This window comes from Peromyscus maniculatus, chromosome 13, assembly GCF_049852395.1.
Source record: "Peromyscus maniculatus bairdii isolate BWxNUB_F1_BW_parent chromosome 13, HU_Pman_BW_mat_3.1, whole genome shotgun sequence".
NCBI lineage: Eukaryota > Metazoa > Chordata > Mammalia > Rodentia > Cricetidae > Peromyscus > Peromyscus maniculatus.
In genome coordinates, this window is record NC_134864.1 from 11,585,001 (window position 1) to 11,612,922 (window position 27,922).

The following is a 27,922-nucleotide window of genomic DNA, read 5'->3' on the forward strand; positions in this document are numbered from 1 at the left end:
AGTCACCCATGAATCCTGATGCACGCGAAGGCCTTCAAATACCAGAAGAGACAGTGACCACACCCTGGGTGTTGCACTGCTCCCGTACTTTCTCTTCTGGAAATGAAAAGGTGCTGGTGACCTAGTCTCTTGTCAGAAAAGCAAGTCGTGAAGGGAGTCCTCTCCTACCAGGAGGAAAAGCATTTGTAGTCCAGGTCATGTCCTGGCTGGCTGGGCAGTGGGGGGAGGGGGAGGGGGAGGTGGTTAAGGTTCAGAGTGGGCTACCCGAAGGCTAGAGAAGGGAAGGGGAAAAGTTAGGCTTGGGATAAGGGCTAGTCCCCACGAGACAGGTAGACCTTCTGCAGAGGTGAGGAGCCCTAGAGGGAGAGCATCTCGGTCTACACAGCTTCCTTTGGCCTCAGCTGAGCTTCTTTGTAACCAAGGCATAGACATTGGTCTCGGGAACAAACCAAGAAGGCGGCCCTCAGCGCCTATGGAAGGACAGAGTCCCTCCAGGTGCCGTTTTCTGGCTTTAGGATTCTCCCTGTTGGAAAGACCACTCACATCCCAAGTAGGCTGGGAGCACTGTGGGTCCCAGTCTTTGATGCCACACAGGAGGCCCTGGTCCTTCCCTGGGGCCGCCCCAGTAATCTGAGGGTAAACGTACGTTCTCCTTTCTATTATCCCTCTGTACCACAAAATGAGGCCCCCGGAGAGGAGAACACAGAGCCTAGCTCTCCAGAGGGAAAAAGAACGTATGGAGAACAAGAAGGAGTCTACCTTCTGGCTGCTCTGACTTGTCCTCAAGGCCACACTGGGGGCAGTGTGGCTTCCCTTCCAGTTATGGAGACCGGGAAGGGCATTCAGCACAGGCCTGACAGGATTTTTGCCGGCTTGATCCTTGCTACAGGCCTGGTGGAGGCTGGTGGGGAAGATGAGGATGGTGGAGGTTGGACTAGCCTACCACTCTTCCAGTTCTTCCTTTCAGGAGCCCTTTGCCCCGGGGCTCCCAGCTTTTCTCTGTGAGCAGGGTCAGGAGACAGGGGTGAGGGGGAAGGCTGAGGAGGAAATGAGAAGAGGTAGGAAGAATCAGGGGAGGATGAAGAGGGTGCAGGGTGGAGACAGGAGGGACAGGAGGTAGGTAGATCCGTGACTCTCAGCCTCTGGGTCTCCACCCCTTTGGCCCTCTTGTCACAGCGGCTGCATGTCAGACATCCTGCACATCAGTATTTACACTACAGTTCCGAACAGCAGCAACATTACAGTTATGAAGTAGCCACGAAATAATTCTATGGTTGGGGGTCACCACAGCATGAGGAACTGCATTAAAGGGTCGCAGCATGAGGAAGGTCGAGAGCCACTGAGGCAGAGGGGACAAGGAGCAGCCAGGGTGGGCACGGTGGGAATGAGTCATCCTGATGGCTGGGTGCTGAAGGTGTTCTTCCTTCCTGCAGGCAGGTAAACAGCAGGTGGCCCCCAGCAGAGTTGGGAGCCCTGCCAAACCCCCGATCGGTAAGCCATCTGTACTTGGTCCTGGGGTGGGGTCACAAACGGGGTGCCTCGGGGGACAACAGGAAGCCAGCAGCTTGGGTCACTCAATAGCCAGGCCTCCCATGATGTCAAGGGTGAGGTGAGAGCTTCCTGCTGAGCAAGCAGTAGCCAGGGCACTAACAGGAAAGGAAGGTCCCCACTGCAGGAGGGCTCAGAGAGGAAAACCCCTTCTGCCTGCTCCAGCCTTAGGACAGACTGTCCCCTCCTCCTCCTAGTTGTCAGCCACAAATTCTGGTCATCTCAGACTCTTTCCTCTTGCACTCACATCTTCCTACCTTTACATTTTCAGATCCACTTCTCCTACCATCCCCTAGCCCATGGCTCCCATCTGCCCAAAGTCACCTTCATTTTTGTGGTGGGACCTGCAGGGGTTCTATCTGGGATCAAGGACCCACACTCCCCATCAGCTCAGACAGTAGACAGCACTCACGCTTGCTCCTAAGCATGACTCTTAGGGAAAAGCAAAGCACAAAGTAGCAAGTTCAGGCAAAGGTCTGTGGGAATGCAAACACACACACACACACACACACACACACACAGTCGGAGCGGGTGTAAGATGGCCCAGTAAACACTTAGGATTCCATGGAAAATGAGCACACAACCGCGTGGGACCCAGCGATGCACATGGTCAAGGGAGGTAAATGTTGATATTGCTGGGTTGTTTTTTTTTTGGGGGGGGGCAGTTGTTGATAAATAATTTACACACCACAAAGTTCACCCATTCTCTCCTTTTTCTGTTGTGAATGGGGAGTAAGATGATCGTTTACATGCAAGCTTTTGGGCGGACATATTTTAATTTTTCGTGAGTTGACGGTTTGGGTGACATTGCCAGGTCATAGGGTTTTTGCAAAGAGAGTTCCCTGTTTCACGTAGTACCACAGTGTGCGAGGCCACACTCTCAGCACAGCACAGCAGCCCCCACAATTGCCTCTGTTTAGCACAGTGGGTGTGAAATGTTATTGATGTAGAAGAAACTCGGAGGGATAGATTTTGCTTAGGAGACTAAGCAAGTGGAATCTAGCTAGAATGCTGCTTCCAAACTACCCCAAAAGATAGTAAGTAGTCTGCAAACCGGCACTATCAGAGAGAAGCAAAACTTAGTATGTAAATGTTTACTCGCTTGGATTGAGCAGCCATTAAGCCCCGATTCCCATACCAAAGACATACCTCTCCAGGGCAGCTCTAGGGAGGCAGTGCAAGGTCACAGCTATGACCAAGTTCCGGTCTGCCATTAAGTCCCCTGCGTTCTTATTAGGAAAAGCAAGATGACCATGGGTCACAATTAGTAACTGTGGCAATATCTTTGCAATGTAAATCTCCTCTGCCTAAGCAACCACACTTGCAGTCCCCTGTCTCAATGTTTAAATTGTCTGAAGTGTAACCTGGGGCCAGGACCCGAAAGAGATTTCAGGATGACAGTGTATGCAAAATGCATAAGCCTGAGGAGGTGTATGCAAGCTAACGAAACCTCCTGTTGGGGGTCGACAACTCTTTTTTTTTTTTTTTTTTTTTTTTTTCTTTTTGGTTTTTTGAGACAGGGTTTCTCTGTGTAGCTTTGCGCCTTTCCTGGAACTCACTCTGTAGACCAGGCTGGCCTCGAACTTACAGAGATCCGCCTGGCTCTGCCGCTGGGATTAAAGGCGTGCGCCACCACCGCCCAGCCTTGGGGGTTGACAACTCTTAATTTGGCGTCAGCCCCAGTCAGCCAGTAAAGGGCTGTCCTTTATCTCTAAGTGTGCTGATGATTGCTCCCTGAGAAGGCGGACTATTTCTATAACATTATCTCACTATGGATTGGGTGTGTATGTTCCTAATGACTAATGATATGGACTGTCTGTTCTTATGCCAATTGGATATTTCATATCTTCTTTAGACGAATGTCTCTTCAAAACCTTTGCCCATTTTTAAGTTGTGTGTCTGTGTGTCTGTGTCTGCATGGCTGTTAGATTGTAAAAATCCTCTAAATTCTGGATACAAGTCCCTTATCAGAAACACATTTTGCAAACATTTTCTCCTATTCTCTATGTTGCCTTAACCTTTTCGATCGTGTCCTCTGATGAAATGTGTCTTACCATTTGGTCCAAGAAATCACACCTGACAGGTTCTTTTAGGAGTTTGGGACCTAGACTGTGGGAACCAAGCTACGGAAGGGATCTCAGGAGGACACGCCCAGCCTCTGCTCCTGATCTGCATGGCACACTCGCCTGCCCTCCAGCCTGAACTGCAGCTAAGGATAGGGCTGGGCAAGAGCCACAGAGAAGCCCATGGCTCTCACTTCCCATCACAGCCCCTGTGCCCTAGCTGAGACCCCAGCAACCCTGCCCTGGGCCTGCATTCCACTAGCCCACACTCTCTGCCTTTGTCCCCATGGATCCCTGTAGATTTTGTTCTTGTTTGGGAAGAAGACCTGAGGAACCAAGAGAGCCCTACCCAGGACAAGACAGACACACGTGAGTTCTGGAGGGAGACCTTTCTGGAAAAACTTCGTCTGGCTGGCCTGCATGTAGATCAGGTACGTGGGGGTAGGAGTGGGGCTCTATAATTCTGCATGACTTTGCTCTGCACGCCTGAGGGCTTACTATCAACAGATATAAAGCAAACAAGGCCCCAGGGTCCTGCTGGATACCCACCCTTCCTGTGGCTCGGAGCCACAGACCCCAGGCCAACAAGAACATGGAGCCATCCTAATGCACTAGGCTCACTCACAGAGGCTGAAGCCTTCAGGGAAGGGCGATCAATCCATAAAACTGCCTCCATTTTCGCCACCCATTGCCTACCAGCTTGTGTCATTTGTCAGCATGTGTCATTTGCAATCATTGTTGGTGTTTATAGGATTAGCAGATTCGAAGGTCCCTTTGCATGTTTTGGTTTTTGTTTTTGTTTTGTTTTCTTTTTTCTTTCTTTTTTTTTTTTTTTTTTTTTTTTTTTTTTTTTTTTTTTGGTTTTTTTCAAGACAGGGTTTCTCTGTGTAGCTTTGCGCCTTTCCTGGAACTCGCTTTGTAGACCAGGCTGGCCTCAAACTCACAGAGATCCACCTGCCTCTGCCTCCCACGTGCTGGGATTAAAGACATGGGCCACCACCGCCCGGCCCCCTTTGCATGTTTAGTATGATAGTACCAAAGAACAACTTACACAGTGATTCCAGGGAGCAAGAGAAAATCATGTAAGCCCTGGGCAGGCAGGCAATGGGGGATCTCAGGGTGGGGGTGTGCAGAGCCCTGTCTATTCCCATGCCCTTCACTGGTAGGTCTTTATATACATATTCTTCATCCTCTGCCATCCCAGCCACCTTCCTCTGTCCCCAGCAGAGGACATCATAGTCCTATGCTGTCGTCACAGTCCCCGCCCTAAGAATCAGTTGTGGACCTTCTGTTAATCGTATCAGAACTCAGCACTGCAGCTTGGCTTTGTCTGTCTGACTTTCATCAATAGAATCTGCTCCTTCCATTTTATGTGGCCTGTGAGGCTCTCCTAACAGCAGGCGCTGGCCAGCCTGGCTGTGGGCTGGTGGGTGTTTGAGTTCTTCCCTCTTGAGGACCCCAGTGACAGCTACCTGTCGTCAGTCATCTTAGGGTGGCTGTGGATTGCATTTCTCCCAGGAGCAGAGTTGATGACCCGCTGAAGCCTGTGATTGTGACCACACCCTTCTCTCGATTGGTGGCTCAATTTACACTGCCATCTGGGGGTGAGCCAGCACCCCCTTGCTCTGAATATTCTCAACACGTGGCAATGTCAGACTTTTCCATCTTTATTGTCAGCTGATACACAGCTGTACCTCCCCCTAATTTTCCTTTTTCCTTTTCTCTCATTTCTAAAGAGGTTGTGCATTTTTTTTTAAGATTTATTTATTTATTATGTATACAGTATTCTGCCTGCATGTGTCCCTGCAGGCCAGAAGAGGGCACCAGATCTCATTACAGATGGTTGTGAGCCACCATGTGGTTGCTGGGAATTGAACTCAGGACCTCTGGGAGAGCAGTCAGTGCTCTTAACCACTGAGCCATCTCTCCAGCCCGAGGTTGTGCATTTTTACACATTGATGAGCCATTTGTGTTTCCATGAAGCTTCCCTTTGACTTATGATGGGAACCATAACCCAGGTGAACCCAGTACCTAGACCTGGGTAGAATTAAAAATGCATAAATGCACCTATTGTACCAAACACCCCAGCTTGGCCACGCGGTGCACTGTACGGGGCAGATGTTCTGTTTGGGAGCACAGAGTAGACCAGAAGCTGAGCTCACAGCAACTTCCCAGCCTCATCAGAGAGGGCGAGACCATATACTTCTAGCCAGGAAAAGCCCAAAATCCAAAGTCTGGTGTGTACATGTGCATATTATTGCCAGCAACCTATCCTAAAATAAGAAGAAATCCAGAGGAGGACCATCTAAGTCCGGGAGCAACTGTGAGGCCAACTTCCTTTGTGTGCCATTTTTCTTTTCCATTGGGTCATTTGCCCATTTCCACTCAGCTGTGTGGGAACTCGTTTGCTCTAGACATGCAGATTGCTGGTCACATGTGTCACTGCTGATATGAGTTTTGTTTGTTTTTACTGACTGAAAGAGCTACGTTTGCCTTTGTCTCAGTCACTGTTGCTGTGAAAAGACTCTATGACCAAGGCAACTCAAAAAGAAAGCATTTAATTGGGGGCTCGTGTGCAGTTTCAGGGAGTTAGTTCATGATTGTCATGCCAGGAAGCGTGGTGACAGCCAAGTGTGGTGCTGGAGAAGGAGCTAAGAGCTAGATCCTGATCTGCAATCAGAGAGACAGACAGACAGAGACAGATTAGGCCTGGCATGGGCTTTTGACACCTCAAACCCACCCCCCTCCCCATCCCCATGACACACTTCCTCCAACAAGGCCACACCTCCTAATCCTTCCAATCCTTTCAAAAAGTCCCTGTGACTAAGCATTCAAGTACGTGAGCCTATGGGGGGCGGAGCATTCTTATTCAAACCACCACAGCCTCTGACCCTGTGTGTTCCATAAATTACACACACACACACACACACACATCATCATCATCATCATCATCCACTCATCACCCATTATCCGTCTACCCAACCACAACCTCCCCCGATACATTATTCAAAGTCCTCTCAGGCTTGAGATTACAATGCAATCCTCAGCTCTCAGCATGTCAACCATCAGAGGGTGCCCCACATGACCAGGTCCACATCTGCTCCCGTGGGCAAGGTGTCGTTTTTACGTGGACATCAGGGGAACCCCAGATGGCTGTGATGTACAGAGGTTGAGAACCTCTGGGAAGGCCTTTGTCTATACTCTTGTTCGTGGGACCCAAAGCCTCACCCGTCCCAGGGCTCTGAGTGTGTCTTGTCATCATGTCAGTCAATGTTACAGGATCTGGGGGAAGATGGAAAACTAACATGTGTCTCTAAACTAGCACAGCAATGACAGCCCAAAGAACGGCTCAGACTAGCTCATCCTGTTGAGTAAAGGAGTTTATTGGGAGTATCTAGGCAGCGGTGATAGACCACAGACTGCTGCACATGCGCATATCACCACCCACCTATCAAGCTCCTATTCCATGCGGCTCTAAGTCTGTAACAGAACTGGACTGACAGTGCTACTTAGACCTAAGTCAGCAGGGAGAGCTTGCACAGCATAAGACACAGACGAAACCCAACTTGGGGACGCTTTATTCTTTTTTTTTTTTTTTTAATTTTCATTTTATGTGCATTTGTGTTTTTGCCTCCATGTATGTGAGGATGTCGGATTCCCCTGGAACTGGAGTCACAGACAGTTGTGAGCTGCCATGTGGGTGCTGGGAATCGAACCCCGGTCCTCTGGAAGAGCAGTCAGTGCTCTTAATTGCTAAGCCATCGCTCCAGCCCCAGAGCTTTGTTCTTATGTGCACTTTGTCCTTGTCTCTGTCAAGGGTTCTGCAGGTCTCAGTGAGCAGGGTCTGACCAGGAGGAAGGCTTGTTTTTGCTATAGCCTGACACATAGCTGAGTGGAGGCTCGCTGTACAATAGAGTTACTCTCCCTAGATGTGCAGATCTAGTTCATTACACTTTTAAACAGACAGTAGTGTCCCCCATCTGTGCACACAGGGGGGTACATATTTACTTAGGTATGCGGAGAACAGTGTGAATTTCCAGAGATTTGAGCATCACCAGGCAAAGCTGCATTCGCTGCCTCTGTAACCAGAAGATGGCCTAGGTCAGTGCAGTCTCGGAGAAGCCCTGCATGGCTTCCCAGACTCGGAGGAAGGGTCATTCTGGCTGTCATTGCCACAGCAGCAGAGAGCGCAGGTGGCGCGGGCCCCAGAGGAGGCTCTGTCACCACAAGCTTTGTGAGGCAGGCCTTGGACGTGAGCATCCCCACTGAGAAAGTGCCGGGCCCCTGGCTGTCCACCAGCGCCAGGGCTCTGCCAGGGTTAGCCCTCTCCTCCATGTGACTAGACCCAGAGCACACAGCAACACCCTCAGGTCTTCACAGAAGCCTCTGGTACCTGCAGCATGATGTCCAGGACAAGGCCACTGCAGTTCACTACATCCTCCTCAGAGCACCCTGGGCTGTACTCTGTTACTATGCAGAAGACCTGCGCCTGAAGCTGCCTCTGCAGGTACGGGGGACGTAAGGGCAGAAGGAGAGGGTGGAGGCCCCACCCGGGTCTACGTTTGCTTGATCAGCTCAGCCAAAACCATCACTCCTTGGAGGTGCTCCCACTTGGGGACCTCCATTTTCCTGTCCACTGTCACATGGAGCCTCAAAACACCCACGGGGTGAATGGGGGAGAATATCCTGCCTGGCAGGCTCAGGAATATAAAAGTCTGGTATATGGAGGGTAGGCGAGGCTGTGGGATGGCTGAGTTCCCTGCAGGCGCGTCTGCTGAGGCAGCTCGAGCCTCCCCCCGCCCCCCCCCCCCCGCCCCCTGTGTGCTCAGGGTGAGCACACGGCAGCCTCCTTGTGCCCCCAGGATGGTGTGCCTGGATTGCTCCCAGTGGGTTTCACTAGCATGGCACTGGGGTGGACAGAGGCACACTGTTCACTCTCTTTTGTTCCCTAGAGGCATGAGCAGCTCTGGTCCTCCATTTAACAAGCCAAGCAACTCTCAGAGCCCAAGGCCCCGAGAGGGGAAGGGTCCATGGCAGGGCCAAGAGTAAGAGATGCTGTCTCTCAATGCTGAGGCCTTTTGACTGGAGTCCCATGTTCAGATTTGGCCAGTCTCCTCCCCAGCTGTGAAGATTTCCCTCTGAACCATTTTCTTTCCAGGAGTTACCCAACCAGGCCTCCAACTGGTCGGCCACCCTTCTGGAGTGGCTGGGCATCCCCAATATCCTGCTGGAGCACGTGCCAGACACGCCTCCCGAGTACTACTCCTGCCAGTTCAAAGCAAGCAAGCTGCAATGGTATGGCGTCTCAGCCCTGTTGAGCCTGCAGGACAGCCTCCTGGGGGACCAGCCCCCATAAGAACTAGGATGGATGTGTGAATGAACAGGATGGATGTGTGAATGAATAGGATGGATGTGTGAATGAACAGGATGGATGTGTGAATGAACAGGATGGATGTGTGAATGCATAGGATGGATGTGTGAATGCATAGGATGGATGTGTGAATGCATAGGATGGATGTGTGAATGAACAGGATGGATGTGTGAATGAGACTGTGAATGAATTAACTAAACGTCATGCTTTTTCTCAAATGCTCTCCTCACCTGGGATTTTCAGAGAATACCATCTGAATCCCAGGTGAACAAGCCTACTGAATAGCTGTGTCTTGGAAGTCATCTGCATTAGTCAGGATAGGGTGGCTGTGCTGTGGGACAAACATGCCCCAAATCCTAGGAATGGATCCACAAGGCCCAAGTCACAATCCATTTCTGTCGCTAAACAAAATACCCAAAGATAGGTTCTCCGTCAGAGAAAAGCTGAGGGCAGGGGAAATGGGTTACCAAGTCAAAATGCTTGTCACGCAAGCCTGACAATATGAGTTCAATCCCTGGAACCCACCCAAAAAGCCAGATGTGATGGTGCACATCTGTAATCCCAGAACTCCTATACTGAGATGGAACTAAGGCAGAATTGCCCTGAAGCTCACAGGCCAGCTAGCCTGGAGTCTACAGAGCAGCAGAAACTATGGACACCCTGCCTCAACAAGGTCACTCGGTACTGGGATGTGCACATGTCTCTCTCTCTCTCTCTCTCTCTCTCTCTCTCTCTCTCTCTCTCTCTCTCTCTCTCTTTCTCTCTCTCTCTCTCTCTCTCTCTCTCTCACACACACACACACACACACACACACACACACAGAGAGAGAGAGAGAGAGAGAGAGAGAGAGAGAGAGAGAGAAGAAACAGGAAACGAGGGTTGATATGCAGTGATTATCGCTGGCCCATTCTTCCCTCTCACTGTACAAACTGCTCTTTAAAAGAGGAGGTTCGGGCTGGAGAGATGGCTCAGAGGTTAAGAGCACTGGCTGTTCTTCCAGAGGTCCTAAGTTCAATTCCCAGCAACCACATGGTGGCTCACAACCATCTGTAATGAGATCTTGTGCCCTCTTCTGGCCTGCAGTCATACATGCTGTATACATAATAAATAAAAAAATTTAAAAAAAAAAGAGGAGGTTCATTCAGCTTGCGTGTTTGGCAGCTAAAGAAGTTCAGTCTCCCTGGCTTCAGCTGGGCAGCCTCTGGCTAGACATAGCAGCCACAACACAAGACAACAGAGGCAGAAAGGGAGCAAGCTATGCCCAGAAAGGCTTCCTTCAGTAACTGATCTCTCCTGAGACCAGAATTAGTCCCTTCTGAGAGTGGAACCCACATGACCTCCTGCCTTTGCACTGGCCCCCAATTTTTATTTTTTTTTGAGTCAGAGTCTCACTTTGTAACCCTGACTGTCCTGGAACTGGCTATATGGACCAGGTTGGTCTCGAACTCAGAGATCCACCTGCTTCTGACGCCCAAGTGCTGGGATTAAAGGCGAATGCCACCACCATGCCTGGCCCCGCTCTTAAAGGTTCCCCCACCTTGACACGTCACAGCACATGAACTTTGGTGAGACACACGCAGACCACAGCAGTCCATTCCTTGCGCTCGCTGTTCCAGGGTCCTGGGTCAGTGGACTCCCTCGTTACACCTTCCCTGACCAGTGAGGGAGACAGCATGTGTGTGGACAGCCCTCCCTCATGAACCCAGGAGCCTCCTCACGTCCGTTAACGTGTTATTGCGTGACCACACGAAGCCTGCAGACCTAGCCTCAGTCATGGTTGCCTCCACCGGTGAAGCAGCCAGGACTTTTGTGACCCCCGACTCCCTCCTCCTGTGCCTTTAGTCCTTGTTTACAAGCTTCAGGGCAGGCATGCGGAGGGTTTCTTAGTGGGCCTTGTCCTCTGTATGAGCCGTCTGCTTTCCCTGGCTTTAGGTGTGCGGTGTGTGGCCTCTGTTGTGGCCTCCTGTCTGAGGGAAAGAAAAGACAAAAATGAGAACTGGGTTTATCTGGCAGAGTGGCTGGCCTCCTCGGCCTCTGGGTTGTGAGTCTCCGTGCAGGCTCTGTGTGCACATACTCTTCTCCGCTTCTCATGTCTGCTTCTGTGTCTTTATTTCTGTATTGGGGCAAAAATTCCCATACTCTCAAAGCTCTAAACTTCTCACCTCTTGCAGGTTCCTTGGAAGTGACAACCAGGACACCTTTTTCACCAGTACCAAGAGGCACCAGATTGTGAGTGGCATGTGTCTGCTACAGACCCTCATCTGACTAGGCTCAGAAAGGCCTGACAGAGCCCAACCACCAACCCTGAGGTCTTCCTGGCCACCATAAAGCTCCCCAAAACTAGAGGGCAGAAGCCTTACAGACTGTCTCTGATCATGCACGTAGAGGGAGGGTGTGGCCTGGATGCAGGACCATGGGGGTGGGGCATGACCAGATGGCACAGAGTCAAGTGAAACCAGCTCTCTATCCAGTACCCCTCCACAGTCTGGGGCGCAGAGCAATACATGGTATGGACCTCTGGGACAGACAGCCAAGGCACCAGGCCCAGGTGAGGTGATCCTCTTGCCTGGCCAGAACAGACAAGGAATAGGTCTCGGTATACCCTAAGCTAATCTGTCAAAACCAGGCTACAGGGGCAGATCTGAGGTACTGGGACAATGTTTCTCAACCTATGGGTCTCAACCCCTTTGGGGATCAAATGACCCTTTCACAGGGGGTTGCCTAAGACCATCAGAAAACACAGATATTTATATTATAATTCATAACAGTAATGAAATTACAGTTATGAAGTAGCAATGTAAATAATGTTATGGTTGGGGGTCCCCACACCATGAGGAACTGTATTAAAAGGTTGCAGAGTTAGGAAGGTTGAGAACCACTCCAACAGCATGTGGCCAGGAGCATCTAGACAGGCCTGAACCACACACTTATAACCACCAAAGGCCACTGCTACAGTGGCCACCAAGACAGAGGTTTCCCACCCCAGACAGGTATCCTAACAGAGCTGGTCCTACTGGAACAGGGGTCCATGCATGACTAGGTCCAGGTGCCAGCCCAGGCTGGACTCTAAAGAGCTATGTGACTAAAGATGGGAGAATGACTATTACCCTACCAGTGTGGTCATGAATGTGTGGTTATGACACAGGATTTCACGGCATTGGGGACACTCCACCAATATCATTATCTATCACTGGGGGTCGTAAGAGGTCATCCAAGGTTTCAGCACCAAGATGGGTGTCCCTACTGTGCCCTCACATGGCCAGTGATAGGTGCTATCCTCCACCCATCCCACAGCTGTTTGAGATCCTGGCCAAGACTCAATATGGCCACGAGAAGAAAGGCTTCTTTGGGATTGATCAGCTGCTGGCAGAGGGTGTCTTCAGTGCGGCCTTCCCCCTGCATGACGTGAGTCTCAGGGCTTGGGGTTGAGCCAGGGTAGACGGTGAATTCCCCTAGTGCTATTGCCTGCCTTGTCCACAGGAAGCAGAGGAGTCTTGCCCTCTGTGACAGCCACCCTGGGGTCAGGAATACCAAATGCATAGCCTTGTAATGTGAAGCGGTCCATGTTGGATCCTGAAGGTTCAGCTTGGTCTCTTGCCCTTGCTGGGGGTCCCTGGCAAATATACCAGGCCCCCCACTCCAGATACCAAGACTGGGTTTCTCAGGCAGCGTCTCTCACTAGAAAAGATAGGAAGGTCTCCAGCACCCTTTTCCCTACCTAGAAGCTGGGCAATGTGGGGCAGAGGCAGGGAGACAGTCACTATAATAGCTGCCTGGTGCTGCCCCGACGCGCCTTCTATCATCCATGTGTAGGTCAGGATGTTATTCTTGCCCCAGTTTTGCCGCAGCCTTCGACCATACAGGGGACCCCCGATTCCAAAAGGTCTTGAGTTATACATGCTCATGAAGCCATGGGAACAGTCCTGCTTGATATCACGAAGTTAAATGAAGTGGACATAGAAATGCCAGGCGCACCCCCCTCCATCTCTCTCTCTTTCTCTCTCTTTCTCTCTCTTTCTCTCTCTTTCTCTCTCTCTCTCTCTCTCTCTCTCTCTCTCTCTCTCTCTCTCTCTCTCTCTCTCTTTCACACACACACACACACACACACACACACACACAGTCTCATAGTGGCACTCAGCTGGGGTCCATGAGGAGTGGCTCATGAACGGCTTGGGTACCACACAGCCTATGTGCCAGGCCTGGACAATCCCACGGTGCTGTTGGTCAGCCTGCACCCCAGTTACTGTCCTGGCCAGCTCTTTCAGATTCATCCCCTGCCCTGGACACTCAGCAGTCCCAGGAGTTGTGGGAATTCAAACTACATTTCCCTTCAGACACTTCTTAGCCCATCCTCCAGTGTGATTGTGTTTTTTCCTTACAACATCGTTCCTTGGGATCTGTGCCATTTGCCTGCCCTGGAGGGTGGAATTGTGGGTCCGGGTCAGCACTGAAGTTCCTCTTCCTAGAAGTGTCCTGTGGGAGGACTAGGGGGTGGAACTAAAACATCGTGGAGAAGCCCAGCGCAATGGCCTCTTATTCCCAGGGCCCACTCTCTGCAGTCCCAGAGAACTCACAGGGCCCAGGGCTCACCCAGCGCCAAGTCTTACTCCAGCACTGGGCTCGCTGGGGCAAGTGGAACAAGTACCAGCCACTGGACCACGTGCGTCAGTACTTCGGGGAGAAGGTGGCTCTCTACTTCGCCTGGCTTGGTGAGTCCTGCCTTGCGGCAAGGTCTTCGTGTTATGACAATCTGCCCTCTGGGGTAATTCTACTGCCAGACCTTATTCCCCCTGATAATGAAACAGACACTGTGTAGGTGATTTTTCTTTGGGTCGCCAGCTCACAAATAACAACACAAGGCTTATTAATTATGAAAGCTCGGCCTTAGCTTGGGCTTGTCCCACTAACTCTTATAACTAATCCATTTATTTTCATCTACGTTCTGTTGCGTGGCTTGTTACCTCATCTCTCTGCACTGCCCATACTGCTTCCTCCACATCTGGCTGGTGCCTCTACTTTCTTCTTCCCAGAGCTCTCTCTCGACCTGGAAGTCCTGCCTATATCTCCTGCCTAGCTATTGACTATTTGGCTTTTTATTACATCAATCACAGTAATGCATCTTCACACAGTGTCCAAATATCCCACAACAACACTAGGCACAGCACTGGGAGCCCCTTAGTTTGTGGGGTCCTTTTGACCACAACTAGCACCCATTCCCTTTTGGGAGGCTCCCTCAGGAATGTCTACTCTGAGGGAAAAGATATCCCCATGGGGGAGCCTACTCCAAGTCAGGCTGGCATCTCAGAGACTGCCTTCTGACCCTCCTTCCCCATCCTGGGATTTGCCTTTCCTGCTGTCCAGTATGGCTCTGCTGGAGAACTCTTCGTCTAGGCTCCAGACAGAGGACACTTTATAGGTGTCTTCTTGGCCTCACAGGGTCAGTAGGGACCAGGCTGACCCCACAGGAAGCAGACAGGTGCACAGTTGATGGATGTGGGATACCTCAGGGGGCCGGGGTGTGGTCCATTGAGATGGTGCCCTAGTGGTGTGTAGGAATAAGGGTGGGTCCAGAATGACCCACACTTCCACTGGTCAAACTACAAAGCATCCTGTGCCTCTCAGAAAGACACTAGTGAGCAGTTGTTTGGAGGTAGGCATGTGCTGGGGACACTATCAGGAGATAAAGCACCCGTGGGACGGAGTCAAAGGGACACTGTTACTAAGCCAACATGGTGACAGAGTCCAGAGTTGAGGGCAGTGGCCAGGGGAGACTCCCATTCCTTTCAGGTTCTAGTTCCCACTGAGCTTAGCCTGGGTCCCATAAAGCAAATACATCCCTAGGGCACGCCCAATTTCTAACGGCATCCCTTCTGCAGGGTTTTACACAGGCTGGCTCCTGCCTGCAGCAGTGGTGGGCACAGTGGTGTTCCTGGTGGGATGTTTCCTGGTCTTCTCAGACATACCAACGTAAGTGTCCTCTTACCTTAGCTCCCAAGGCCTCCTGTGCCTCATGACACAAGATGAAAGGTTGTCAGGGGTGTCCCCAGGCTGGTACGGATGCTCAACCTTTTGTCCTTAGAATAGTATAGGCTTTTCCTATAATAAATGGCTGGCTTTGTGTTTTACTTCCTTGTGTAGCTCAAAGTCCAGAGATTTATCTTTCACTCTTATTGTTGCATAGTTTCAAAAACTGCCTTTTAAGGAAATGCTGGTGGGGTTGGAGATGCAGCTCAACTGACGGTGCCCGCCCAGCATGCATGAGGCCTGAGCCTGGGGTGGCGCACACCCGCAGTCCCTCAGGTGATGGAGATAGGAGCATCGGAAATCCAAGGAATCCTCAGCCACAGAGCAAGTTCAAGACCAGCCTGGGATACGCGAGACCCTGTCTCCAAAAATAAAACGATGACTTTTGAAAGTTCTAGGACTGAAGAGCAGAGACGTAGGGAGGCGAGGGGTGGGGCTGATCTGAAGAGGGTGCAGTCCTTCAGTTCCTGGAACCACGTCTATACCCCACAGGCAGGAGCTGTGCCACAGTTCCGATGGCTTTGACATGTGCCCACTCTGCGCTGACTGTTCTTTTTGGCTGCTCTCCAGTGCCTGCACCCTGGCCCAGGTATGGAAGGAGAGCTGGGGTCAGGGCATTGAAGGCGGGCAGCTCCCATAGGTCCTGGCTCTATCTGTGAAGTCAGAACCCTCAGCGAGCTGTCGACTCTGGTGCCCCTAACCTGGCATTCAGGTTAGGTCTGGTATGTCGTACAAATGACTCAGGAATGTCACAAAGTAGCTTTTACTGATATATGTGTTAGATATCCATGTCTTAGTTTGCTTTCTATTGCTGTCAGAAATCACCACGACCAAAAGCAGCTTGGAGAGGAAAGGATTTATTTGGTTTACATGCTCTGATCATCACCAAGGGAAGTCAGGGTAGGAACTCAAGGCAGGAACCTGGAGGCAGGAACTGAAGCAGAGGCCATGGAGGAGTGCTGTTCACTGGCTTGCTCAGCAGACTCACACTTAGCCTGCCTTCTTATACCTCCCAGGGCAGCACTGCCCACTGAGCCCTCTCTACAGGCCAATCTGATGGAGGTATTTTCTTATTTGAAATTCTCTCTTCCCAGATAACCCTAGTTTGTGTCAAGTTGAAAAAACAAACAAACAAACAAAAACTAATCAGCACAAAAGACTAACCAAGTGATCACTTGGAAACCTACCCCAGGACTTTAAGCTACGGCATCTCCAGAAGCTCTTAGGCACCGGCAGAACCAAGAGTGTGGAATTCAAGGTGGGCGGTGGTGGTGCACATCTTTAATCTCAGCACTTGGGAGGCAGAGGCAGGCAGATATCTGTGAGTTTGAGGCCAGTCTGGTCTATGGAGTGAGTTCCAGGACAGCCAGGGCTACACAGAGAAACCCTGTCTTGAACACACACACACACACACACACACACACACACACACACACACACACACACACACACACACAGAGTCTGGACTCTGAGCAGGCTTCCCAACCTAGGAGACCTGGCCACAGGCTCTGTGCAGCTGGCTAGAGGCTTGGCCAGCATGGTCCTGGGTATGCTTCCTTTCCATGTATTCCTGATATCCTTGGTGCTCAGGATGAACCCACAGTCCCTTTGCTTCTATCCCAGAAATCCTCCTGGGTGTGTCTTTGATAAGCCCTTAAGAGGTAGAGAATCAAGGCTGGAGAGATGGCTCAGTGGCTAAGAGCACTAGCTGTTCTTGCAGGGGAGCTGGGTTCAATACCCAATACCCCATATGGCAGCTTACAACTGTCTGTAATTCCAGTTCCAGGGGGCTCTGACACCTTCACACAGACAAATGTACAGGTAAAGCACCAATACACATAAAAATAAATTGTATTTAAAACAGATAGAGAATCAGAAATTCAAGGTCATTCTTAGTACATAGCAAATTCAAGACCAGCCGGACATGGATAAGGCCCTTTCTCTCTCAAAATATAAATAAAAAACCCAGAACAACAACAAATGTGCTGGGTCTGGCTGAGCAGTGATGGGATGAAGGATGCTGTGCTGGCTGGCAGCTGAAGGCTAGATGCTGAGCTGCCTGGCTCCTTGGTGTCTAGTCTGTGGCTGCCTCTCTGTTCCTACTTCCTGTTTCTGTCTCCATGGCCTTTCTTTCCCTAATGTGTTCCATCAGGCATTCTTATGAGAGCTGACATTGGGGTTATGATCCCATGTAAGGCACTTTTCTCTGGAAATCCATACCTTAATTACATCTATAACCAAAGCCTCCTGTTCCAAATGAGATTACATCAGGGGACACATCCTCTTGGAGAGTCACAATCCAACCCACTACAACTCCCCTAAGCCTCCCGACTTCCTGACTACCTTGTGTGGGAAACATATTCATCTGTTCCAGCATCCTCCAGTTTTTCTAAAACACAAAACTCTCCTCTCTATGTGCTCGGCTCAGACGAATCCAAGTCAGGCATGAGTGAGCTGGGCGAGGCTGAGCAATGGGCTGGTTGTGTGCCAATTGCTAAGAGTTCTTGCCTAGCATTCATGAGACCCTGGGTTTGGCCCCTCCTCCACGTAAACAAGGGTGGTAGCATGCCTGAGACAGAGGCAGGAGGATCAGGAATTTGAGATCATGCTCAGTGGCATGGTGAGTTGGAAGGTACTCTTTAAAAAAAGATTCCCCGGACTGGGTGAAACTAGGCACTTGCAGCTCCCTGTGGGTCTGGGGCATCGTGGTGTGCCTGTGTGGGAAGACACTCCAGCTCCCGAAGAAGGGCCTGTGAAAGGACCTCCCGTCCTTGGGAAGACTCAGGGTCCCCCTCTCCCCTGCAGGCTGGGCGCCTCTTCGACCATGGCGGCACTGTCTTCTTCAGTTTGTTCATGGCACTGTGGGCGGTGCTGCTTCTGGAGTACTGGAAGCGGAAAAATGCCACATTGGCCTACCGCTGGGACTGCTCTGACTATGAGGACATTGAGGTAAGTGGGCCGGGCTGGGTGGCTTCTGGCAAGGGTCACACCCGACTAAGCATGGTTCCCTTTCAGGAGAGGCCTCGGCCCCAGTTCGCTGCAAAGGCTCCTCTGACAGCCCTGAACCCCATCACTGGGGAAGACGAACCCTACTTTCCTGAGAAGAGCCGCATGCTGGCTGGCTCTGTGGTTCTCCTGATGATGGTGCGGGGGGTCCTGCCACCCTGTCCCCTCTGCCCCTGTCTTCCTGAGCCACAGGGGTCCTTTCCTCCAGAAAGGCTCCTGTGCTGTGTGCCTCAGGAAGGGCCTGAGCCCAGGGCCAAACTGGGCTTTCATAAGGGGTGTGTATGTGCATATACCATGAGGGGTTCTGGAAGAGCTTCACCATGTATGGCCCAGGGGCACCCATTAAACAAGAGAACGGATTCCAAAAATGAGCATGGGGCACACTAATTCCTTTGGTACCTTCTAATCAAAGACGGCTTAAAAGGACCCCAGCCCTCTCCAGGTACTATGGATCCGAATTTAGGGCTGTAAAGAGGTGAGTGAATGGGGCACAGTTCTCCAACACTGGGTAGAATGTCAACGTACAGTAACTACCTGGCATCCTGACCTCTCAGTCCTATCCTGCCCCACCTCTGGAGAACCCATGGGGCACAGGCAGCCTGCAGATGAGAGCCCTGGGAAAAGGAACCTGTGGAGCTGCTGTGGACCCAGAGGCCTGTGTAGGCCTAAGGCCTGAGGGTGTGGGTGCTGGGTCCACAGCAGGGGCTCAGGACTCTCCTGGTCCTGCAGGTGGCCGTGGTGATTATGTGCCTCGTGTCTATCATTCTGTACCGGGCCATCATGGCTGTGCTTGTGTCCAAGTCAGACAATGCCTTCCTTTCGGCCTGGGTGAGTCTCTGCTGCCTGTTCTTCTGGGGGCTTCCAAACCCCGTCTTGTGCCTGCTCTTATCATCTGTTCCCTATCAGGCTCCACGAATTGCCAGCCTCACAGGGTCAGTGGTGAACCTTGTCTTCATCGTCATCCTCTCCAAGGTCTACGTGGTCCTGGCCCAGGTCCTAACAAAGTGGGGTGAGTGCTGGCCAAACCAATACAAACATGGACTGATTGCCGCAGACCCATGCTCCCCAAGGAGGTGTCTGCACTGTCTCCCAGAGACCTCCTTAAAATGGCAGGGGCAGGGAGGGCCTTAAGGGAGAGGGTCAAGAGCGCTCAGCCAAGGGCTCTGCTTCTCCTACCTTCCTTATAAGATCCCTCAAGCTTGTAGAGTTCTCAGCGTGATACTAGAGCCTCCAGAACAAGGACCAGGACCTCCATCAGGTGGACTAGGGATGGGGGCTTAGCTGTGACCAGCTCAGACCACTCCAAATGGTTACCAAGTGTCTGCATATCCTCTGTATCTGTCCCCAGGTCAAGATGCCTCTCCCTCTGCCTCTGTCTCTCCACTTCTCTGTTTCTGTCTTCAATTTTTCCTTATGAGCAAACGCTAAGAGGCCTAATCACTTGTCCCACAAGGCCTTGCCTGTATCAGCCCCAGCCAAGCAAGGTCCTGAGAAGGGACAGCGCACCCTTGGGGCACATGGACGGAAAGGGAACACAGTACTAAGGGAGGTCTCCAGGTAGGTGCCAGGGGAGTTCTTCCCTGGAAGGGCCACAGGTAGATGTTCCCAGGAGAATGAGTAGTGGAGCTGGAGCTGGTGTAGGTTCCCACAGTTGTGGGACTTTTGGTCCCTTTTCCTCCAACTGACCTTTTACGTTCCTACATTGGTCTTGGCAATTTTTCTGCAATATAGCTCAGCTCTCACTCAGCTTTGACCAGAAACTATTTGTCCTTGGACATATCCCACCCCCAACCTCATCTATACACACTTTTAAAAAGTATTACATGTATTTAATGTGTGTGTGTGTGCGCACGCTCATGGGCCACGGCTTGTGTGTGCTATGGGACATTTGCGAGGGTTAGTTCTCTCCTTCCAGGTGAGCTCTGGGGATGGAACTCGGTCATCAGGCCTGGCAGCAAGCACCTTTATTCACTGAACCATCTCACTGGTCCTGTATACACTATTTTAACGAGGGTGCAAATGTTGGATTTTAGGTTTTTTTGTTTTTGTTTTTAGTTACTATTCCAGGCATTCCCAATTGTATTAGTTACCTTTTTTTTTTTTTTTTTTTTTTTTTTGGTTTTTCGAGACAGGGTTTCTCTGTGTAGCTTTTTGTGCCTTTCCTGGATCTCGCTCTGTAGCCCAGGCTGGCCTCGAACTCAAAGAGATCCACCTGGCTCTGCCTCCCGAGTGCTGGGATTAAAGGCCTGTGCCACCACCGCCCGGCTCCTTTTTTGCTAAAATACCAGACAGAGTGACTTAAGGGAGGAATTATGTACCCCTGATCACAGTTTCAGAGGTGGCAGTCCATCACAGCAGGGAGGGTGTGGTGCCCAGGAAGCAAGGAGGGGAATACAGGACAGGATCAGGTGGAATACAGACCCTAGGACACCTGTTTTTTCCATACAGGCCCCAACTGCCACCAAATCCCAATAGTATTATCAGCTTATTATTAATCCATCTGATTAGCAATATTGATCCACTGATAAGGTCAGAGTCCTCATGAGCTAATACTTTCTGGAAGTATTTCCGGACAGACCAATAGGTGTGTTTTCATAATCCAATTTAACCTAATCACATACACAATCAAGATTTACCACTGCTTTAATCACGTTTTAGGAAAATTTAGAAATTAGAACTTTAGGACCCCCTCCTTTGATGAACTTTAAACTCTCTGGACAACATGGCTTCTTTCTCACCCTGATGGTGGTGTGGTCTCCTGGGAAGGGGCAGTGCACTGGAACTGGCCAGCATAGCCGGGGAACTGAGAAAGCCCCATCTGCACAGAGATGCACCGGACACAGACCTCATTCGAGGATGCCTTCACCCTCAAGGTGTTCATCTTTCAGTTTGTCAACTTCTACGCCTCGCCTGTGTACATTGCCTTCTTCAAGGGCAGGTAGGTGTCGCCTTCTCAACTTGTCACCCCACCCTGCTCAGCAGCAGATGGAGATAGGCAGCCAGGGCAAAGGACTGAGCGAGAATGACTTCATGGGCTGGGAGGGGACAAGGGGTCAAGTCTGTGCTTCTCCCAGCCAGGCCTCGGGGGTGGGGAAGAGAGGAGACACTCAGAATCTAGTCTCTCACAGCCTCACAACTTGGATCCTGCTAGGTTTGTGGGATACCCAGGCAACTACCACACCTTGTTTGGAGTCCGAAATGAGGAGGTGAGTGTGCTGAGGACACACCCAGCCAGGGAATGGCGGCTAGGCTCCCTCTGTACCCACTGGGGCTTTAACTTGATGTTATTCTTTGTGTCCACCTTCCACCACTGTCCAAGCCAGAGGCCAGGCTTACAGCTGCTTCCCAAGACCCCAGGACTCTACCACATCAGTCCCTGATTCACAGTCCTGATTCACAACCACTGTCTAGAGAACACACACACCATGGGTCTTTGCCCTACTCTGATTTAACCCAATACACACCCTGGAGGCATCTGAGCCCTTAGGAAGCCCCCCATGAGGGGGGCACTGAGGCCAGCGCCCCACAGCCTCACTGTCCGGGTTCTCCATGGCCGTCCTCTTCTACGGGCACTAGTGTGCTCTGCTTCTCTTTGGGAATCAGGGGAACCTGGCTTCTCAGGTGTGCAGTGGCCTTGGCGGAGGATGGCATGTGGGTTCCTCTGCAGGGGACAGGGCTTCAAGACACCGAACACAAATACCCAGGAGGAGTAAGGAAAGGACCCTGTGTTGCCCAGACACCCAAAGAACTGTTTGACACTTGCGGCCTTATTAGCTGAGGGCCGTGCGGGATTGATCCGAGGTGCAGGCAGTGTGGTGGGTACATCTGGAGCTGTCCACTGGTGGCTGTAGCGCTGGACTTGGGAGACATGGCGTTCCACAGCCCTTACTGGCCACCAGACCTGAAAGACCCTTCTCTTTTTAGACCTCTCCCCAGGGCCTGGGCCATTATCTCATCTCACTGCAAGCTGGCTCGCCTCTCTGAGGGAAGCTGTCCACTTCACATAAGGGGAAGGAACTGTGTGGGGAGAGGCAGAGCAACCGGGCCCCTACCTCAGGGCCGTACTGTGGCTGCTGTGCCATGTGAGGTAGCTTTCAGCTCTTAGTGAGATGCCCAGCTCAGACTAGCGTAGGTAGGAAAAGGGCGACCACACGCTCTTGCACTGAAATTATTGGAGACCCTGGTTCAAGAACGGCTGGATCCAGGTGCTGCCCTCAGCACTGACTGAGTTCTCAAGGTTCCCCACCCTGGAGGATGACATCCCACGGTGTGGCTGAGTTTCCCAGGCATGGCATGCACTCCTAGAAACTCCTTGGGTCTGACTTTTTTTTTTTTTTTTTTTTTTTTTTTTAAGATTTACTTATTTATTATGTATACAGAAGAGGGCGCCAGATCTTATTATAGATGGTTGTGAGCCACCATGTGGTTTCTGGAATTGAACTCAGGACCTCTGGAAGAGCAGCCAGTGCTCTTAACCTCTGAGCCCCTTGGGTCTGACTCTTGACTACCACATCTTGGGTCTTCCCTGGAGCCTGTGGCTACAGTTGGCTGAGGAGCTACAGGGCACAAAGTACAGCTGCCCAGTGGTTGTTCCCTCACATAACTGAAGTGAGGTGGAAAGGGCTGATCCCTGCAATTCTCGAGGTACTCCAGGCATGTCCTGTGGGAGGTAGAGGTGGAGAAGCCACCTGTGAGGCAAAAAGCTAGGTGAGTGTGTGCCTGGTCCCTCCCCACAGCTAACCTGAAGTTGTCCTGCTGCAGTGTGCGGCTGGAGGCTGCCTCATTGAGCTGGCACAGGAGCTCCTGGTCATCATGGTGGGCAAGCAGATCATCAACAATGTGCAGGAGGTCCTTGTCCCGTAAGTCACCTCCACCCTGCCCTGGCAGCTTCTAGGGAACAGGGTTTCCTCAGAGTGCTAGGAGAATGAAAGGGGAGGCAGGACTTGCCATGCCCTAGACCGCCATGTCATACTGTGGTCTTCAGAACAGCCTCTCCCGTCACCAGCACAGCCTCTGGACAGCTCTGTCAGGGGAGGCCTGGGTTCCTCAGCAGGAGACCACATAGGCCAGCACGTATTTCCTACCACCACCGACCAGCATGGGAGGGATAAGCAAGAGGAGGCCCCGGGCTTCAGGTTTGACTCAGTGTCTAGCAGGTGCAGGCCGTGTGAGAAAGCCAATAGACACCTGTGCCCCCATACAATGTGATAAGCAACACGTGTGTTCAATGCATGACACCTCACAACCTCTGACAAAGCCTCATACACACAGGACTGACACCTGCCTCCCAGGTGTGATGCAGTCACATCTGTGTGGCCCCAGTATGATGAAGCCCACATACCTGGCCCCATGGCCCCTCCGCTTTCCTGGGACTCAGCTGTCAGCCTCACTAGCTCCTTCCTAGCCTTGCTATGGTTCCACCCTCCAAAGGCTCCAGGGAGCCGGGTTGACCTTCTCGAGGACACGGCAGGAAACCAGAAAGGCAAACTGCATCATGTCCCACAGAGGGGTCCAGGGCCTTGGAGGAGTCTGAGCTGCAAGAACTACAAGTCCCTTGCCCTGCCCAACCTCGCCTGAGGGCAACAACGCAACCCCCAGGGTGCGTGTGCTCTCGGACTAGCTCAGTCATCACTGGACGCTTGAGTGGCCATGCCATCCTCCACTTTCTCCCTGCAGAAAGATGAAGGGCTGCTGGCAGAAGCTGTACTCCAGGAGAGGGAAGGCTGGCACGGGGGCCCACCCAGCACCTTGGGAGGCCGACTACGAGTTGCTGCCTTGTGAGGGGCTGTTCCACGAGTACCTTGAAATGGGTAAGATCCACAGTACAGCGACACTGCCCCTGGCCGACCCTGAAATGCAATGTGTCATTGAGAAGTGGGGGGCACAAGGGGCCCTGGGAGTCTGGAGAAGAGATGGGGTGGCAGCAGACCCAGGGGGATGGGGGAGGGCTGGGGATGCCTGGGAGCTGAGGCTGTGTATTAGGGAAAGCGGGTCCTGGGCAGAGCCAAGATCCTCCAGCATGTGAAGGTAGGTAGGTACAGCTGGGCCATGTCAGCCTAGAGGGCTGATTTCCTCTAACGGTTTCCTTAGCTGTGAAACCGCCAAGTGGTGGCCCATACCCGTGGCTTGCGGGGTGTGACGGTTTTGAGGGCGGGGCTTGTGCCTGACTAACACAAGGGAGATCTGGCACAGTCATAACTTCGTCAGCAGAACACGCGTCTGAGTTGCCTGGCAACCAAAGCATAACCAGTAACAGGGGCAGGATCACTCTGTGGATAAGAAACCGGGTGGGTTACAGGGAGCGGGGTGGTATTGTGTATCCTGCATAATGGCATCTGAAGACCTCGCTAAGCAATTTTACAGACGACCCAGGCTACCCCTGGAGATAAATGGGGAGGATAGTTCTAAAGCCAGGGGCAGGATTTCCCCGACTTCAGAGGTATTGGGTGGCCAAGGCCGTCCAGGAGCACCATGATCAGAGTAGTGCAGATCAGGCCTCCCAAGCCTAGGGGCCAGCCAGGAAGGTGGGCAGTGGCCCTGGCACTGAATACAACCGGAGGGGAGGGAAAAGGGCGAAACCAACTGCTTGGTGCTCTGGTGGGCAAGCTGGGCGTCCCTACGCCATTCCCGCCACGGGTGGTCCGAGAGGCTGACCAGCTCCAGCCAGCGGCTCCTCGCGCCCCGCAGTGCTGCAGTTCGGATTCGTCACCATCTTCGTGGCCGCCTGCCCGCTGGCGCCGCTTTTTGCCCTGCTCAACAACTGGGTGGAGATCCGCCTGGACGCGCGCAAGTTCGTGTGCGAGTACCGGCGCCCGGTGGCCGAGCGCGCCCAGGACATCGGCATCTGGTTCCACATCCTCGCGGGCCTCACACACCTCGCGGTCATCAGCAACGTGAGCGCCCGGCTGGCCCGCTGGGTGGGGTGGGAGCCGGGGTCCCCGCTGACGTCACCCGCGCTGACCCCGCGCCGACCCCGCGCCCGCAGGCCTTCCTGCTGGCCTTCTCCTCCGACTTCCTGCCGCGTGCCTACTACCGCTGGACGCGCGCCCCCGACCTGCGCGGCTTCCTGAACTTCACGCTGGCGCGCGCGCCGCCCGCCTTTGCGGCTGCGCACAACCGCACTTGCAGGTGAGCCCGGCGGCAGGAGAGTTGGGATTCGCTTTCTGTGTTACTCATCCATTCCTCCCCCGATGCCCCTGCTCACCCCCGAGATGTAGGGTTTTTTGTTTTTTGTTTTTTGTTTTTCGAGACAGGGTTTCTCTGTAGTTTTGGTGCCTGTCCTGGATCTCGCTCTGTAGACCAGGCTGGCCTCGAACTCACAGAGAGCCTCCTGCTTCTGCCTCCCGAGTGCTGGGATTAAAGGCGTGAGCCACCACCGCCTGGCGGTTTTTATTTTTTTATTTTATTTTTATTTTTTTTTTTTTTGAGACAGGGTTTCTCTCTGTCACAGCCCTGGCTGTCGTGGACCTCACTCTGTAGACCAGGCTGGCCTTGTACTCAGAGATGCTGCTGGGATTAAAGGCATGCGCCACCACCACTCGGCCTGTCATGTAGGTTTTTGTTGTTTGGTTCGAAGCTGTCTCTCATGTAGCTAAGGATGGCCTCGAACTCAAAAAAAAAAAAAAAGTTAAAATGTTATGTATACAAGTTTTGGCTGCATGTATGTACATGCCCAGAAAAGTCGTGACAGGGCATCGGACCCCCTGCAGCTGGAATTCAGATGACTGTGAGCGACCATGGGGGTGCTGGGAATGGAACCCCAGGTCCTCTTCAAGAACAAGTGCTCTAAAACTACCGAGCCATGTCTCCAGCCCCAGGCCTTGAATTCTAATGTAGGCTGACCTTGAACTTCTGGAGCCTGACTTCCACGTGTAGTTTGTGTATTTTTTACCCCTGTCTAGAGTTAAAAATGGACACTCCTTTCTTTCTGAAGTATCAGTAAATAAAATTTTTTCCGGAGCTGAGGTCCGAACGCAGGGCCTTGCACTTGAGCACTCGACCGCCACACTGAGCTAAACCCCCAACCCTAGTAAACAAATTTTTGTCAACATTTACTTCAACACAATTGGTAATAGCCTTAACTCTTTTATTATAATAAGTTCACCAGTAGTTACTTAGAAGGTCCCCATAAGGAGTTCTCTCTCTCTCTCTCTCTCCCTCCCCCTCTCTCTCTCTCTGTCTCTCTCTCTCTCTCTCTCTCTCTCCCTCCCTCCCTCCCTCATTGTGCACTGATGTTTTGCCTGCATGTATGTCTGTGTGAGGCTTTCAGATCTTGGAGTTACAGACAGTTGTGAACTGCCATGTGGATGCTGGGAATTGAACCGGGTCCTCTGGAAAACCAAAAACCAAACAAACCCAACCATCCCAAACACTGATTCTAGCTTGTAACTTGTAGAACTTGAGTTGGTGTGTGTATTTCATTTGTTGAGTCTTCTTTCAGTGATCTGGTTACAATGGAGTTTGGCACATTTCACATGGGCTTGAAAACACTTTCTTAACTTTGGAGCATGTTTACAGAGAGACCCATTAGGCCAGGGTTCCTACTTTATGATTTTCCTTTTTTCCCATTCTCACCTCACTTAACCCATTAGATTCTAATAGATGTGATTCAAAATCTTGTAAAGAATGTAACGTCAGTTTCTCCAGATAGGACTGGTTTTGTTTTATGTATTTTGAAGTTCTTTTTTTTTGGTTTTTCGAGACAGGGTTTCTCTGTGTAGCTTTGTGCCTCTCCTGGAACTCACAGAGATCCACCTGCCTCTGCCTCCCGAGTGCTGGGATTAAAGGCGTGCGCCACCAACGCCCAGCTTTCTCATTCTCAACCTTCTTTTTTTTTTTTTTTTGTTTTTTGTTTTTGTTTTTTGTTTTTCGAGACAGGGTTTCTCTGTGTAGCTTTGCACCTTTCCTGGATCTCGCTCTGTAGACCAGGCTGGCCTCAAACTCACAGAGATCTGCCTGGCTCTGCCTCCCGAGTACTGGGATTAAAGGCGTGCGCCACCACCGCCCGGCTTATTTTGAAGTTCTTAATTGCAATGAGTTCATTTTTATGATTTTTTTTTTTCTCAAAGAGACTGCCTTTTCCTTTTATTCTTATTTTCCCCTTACGTTCTTTTTGTTTGTTTGTTTTGGTTTTCAAGACAGGGTTTCTCTGTGTAGCCCTCGCCATCCTGGAACTAGCAGTGTAGACCAGGCTGGCCTCAAACTCACAGAGATCTTCCTGGCTCTGCCTCTCCCTTACATTCTTAACTACATTTCCCAATGAAGCTCTCCTCTGCACAGTGATCTTCACCCATCTGTTCAGTATTCAATACCCAACCACTCCATCTTCTTACAAAGTGTTGGCTTTGCTCTAAGAAACACACAGAGATAGCTGGGTGGTGATGGCACATGCCTTTAATCCCAGCACTCGGGAGGCAGAGGCAGGTGGATCTCTGTGAGTTCGAGGCCAGCCTGGTCTACAGAGTGAGTTCCAGGATGGGCTCTAAAGCTTCACAAAGAAACCCTGTCTCGAAAAAACAAACAAACAAAAGAGAGGGGGGGGGGAGGGGGGAGGGGGGAGGGGAGAGAGGAGAGGAGAGGGGAGAGGGGAGAGGGGGGGAGAGGGGAGAGAGGAGAGGGAGGGGGAGAGGGAGAGAGAGAGAATATTTTTAGTTATACTTATCAGATTTAATGGTGTATCTTAACTCTGTGGCTATAACTGGTCTCTCTTCCATCATGTGGGGCCTGGGAACTCTGGTCATCCCTCTTGATGGCAGGTGCCTCTCCCTGCTGAGCCACCTTGCTGGTCCTGCAGTGCTTCTTAGGTATCGCCCTCTCTCTGAGCACTTTTCTTCCTACTGAAGTACATCTTTTCAGGAGTTTCTTCAGGAAGGATGTGTGATGTGTAGGTAAGGGTTTTGTTGTTATTTTG

General features: G+C 51.6%; 1 protein-coding gene across 1 annotated transcript in view; it reads left to right on the forward strand.

The window, feature by feature from the left end:
• The window catches only part of Ano7 (anoctamin 7), a 36,528-nt gene that overhangs the window by 2,410 nt on the left and 6,196 nt on the right, over nucleotides 1–27,922 (forward strand). Inside the window, exons 4-22 of the mRNA XM_076549674.1 lie at nucleotides 1,434–1,491; nucleotides 3,912–4,042; nucleotides 8,011–8,118; nucleotides 8,770–8,906; nucleotides 11,154–11,211; nucleotides 12,277–12,387; nucleotides 13,526–13,691; nucleotides 14,859–14,949; nucleotides 15,499–15,595; nucleotides 17,812–17,955; nucleotides 18,022–18,150; nucleotides 18,742–18,840; nucleotides 18,919–19,021; nucleotides 20,839–20,950; nucleotides 21,164–21,218; nucleotides 22,774–22,871; nucleotides 23,689–23,822; nucleotides 24,700–24,905; nucleotides 24,998–25,140. Coding sequence (XP_076405789.1) covers nucleotides 1,434–1,491; nucleotides 3,912–4,042; nucleotides 8,011–8,118; nucleotides 8,770–8,906; nucleotides 11,154–11,211; nucleotides 12,277–12,387; nucleotides 13,526–13,691; nucleotides 14,859–14,949; nucleotides 15,499–15,595; nucleotides 17,812–17,955; nucleotides 18,022–18,150; nucleotides 18,742–18,840; nucleotides 18,919–19,021; nucleotides 20,839–20,950; nucleotides 21,164–21,218; nucleotides 22,774–22,871; nucleotides 23,689–23,822; nucleotides 24,700–24,905; nucleotides 24,998–25,140 — 2,180 coding nt within the window. The remainder of the gene's footprint in view (nucleotides 1–1,433; nucleotides 1,492–3,911; nucleotides 4,043–8,010; nucleotides 8,119–8,769; nucleotides 8,907–11,153; nucleotides 11,212–12,276; nucleotides 12,388–13,525; nucleotides 13,692–14,858; nucleotides 14,950–15,498; nucleotides 15,596–17,811; nucleotides 17,956–18,021; nucleotides 18,151–18,741; nucleotides 18,841–18,918; nucleotides 19,022–20,838; nucleotides 20,951–21,163; nucleotides 21,219–22,773; nucleotides 22,872–23,688; nucleotides 23,823–24,699; nucleotides 24,906–24,997; nucleotides 25,141–27,922) is intronic.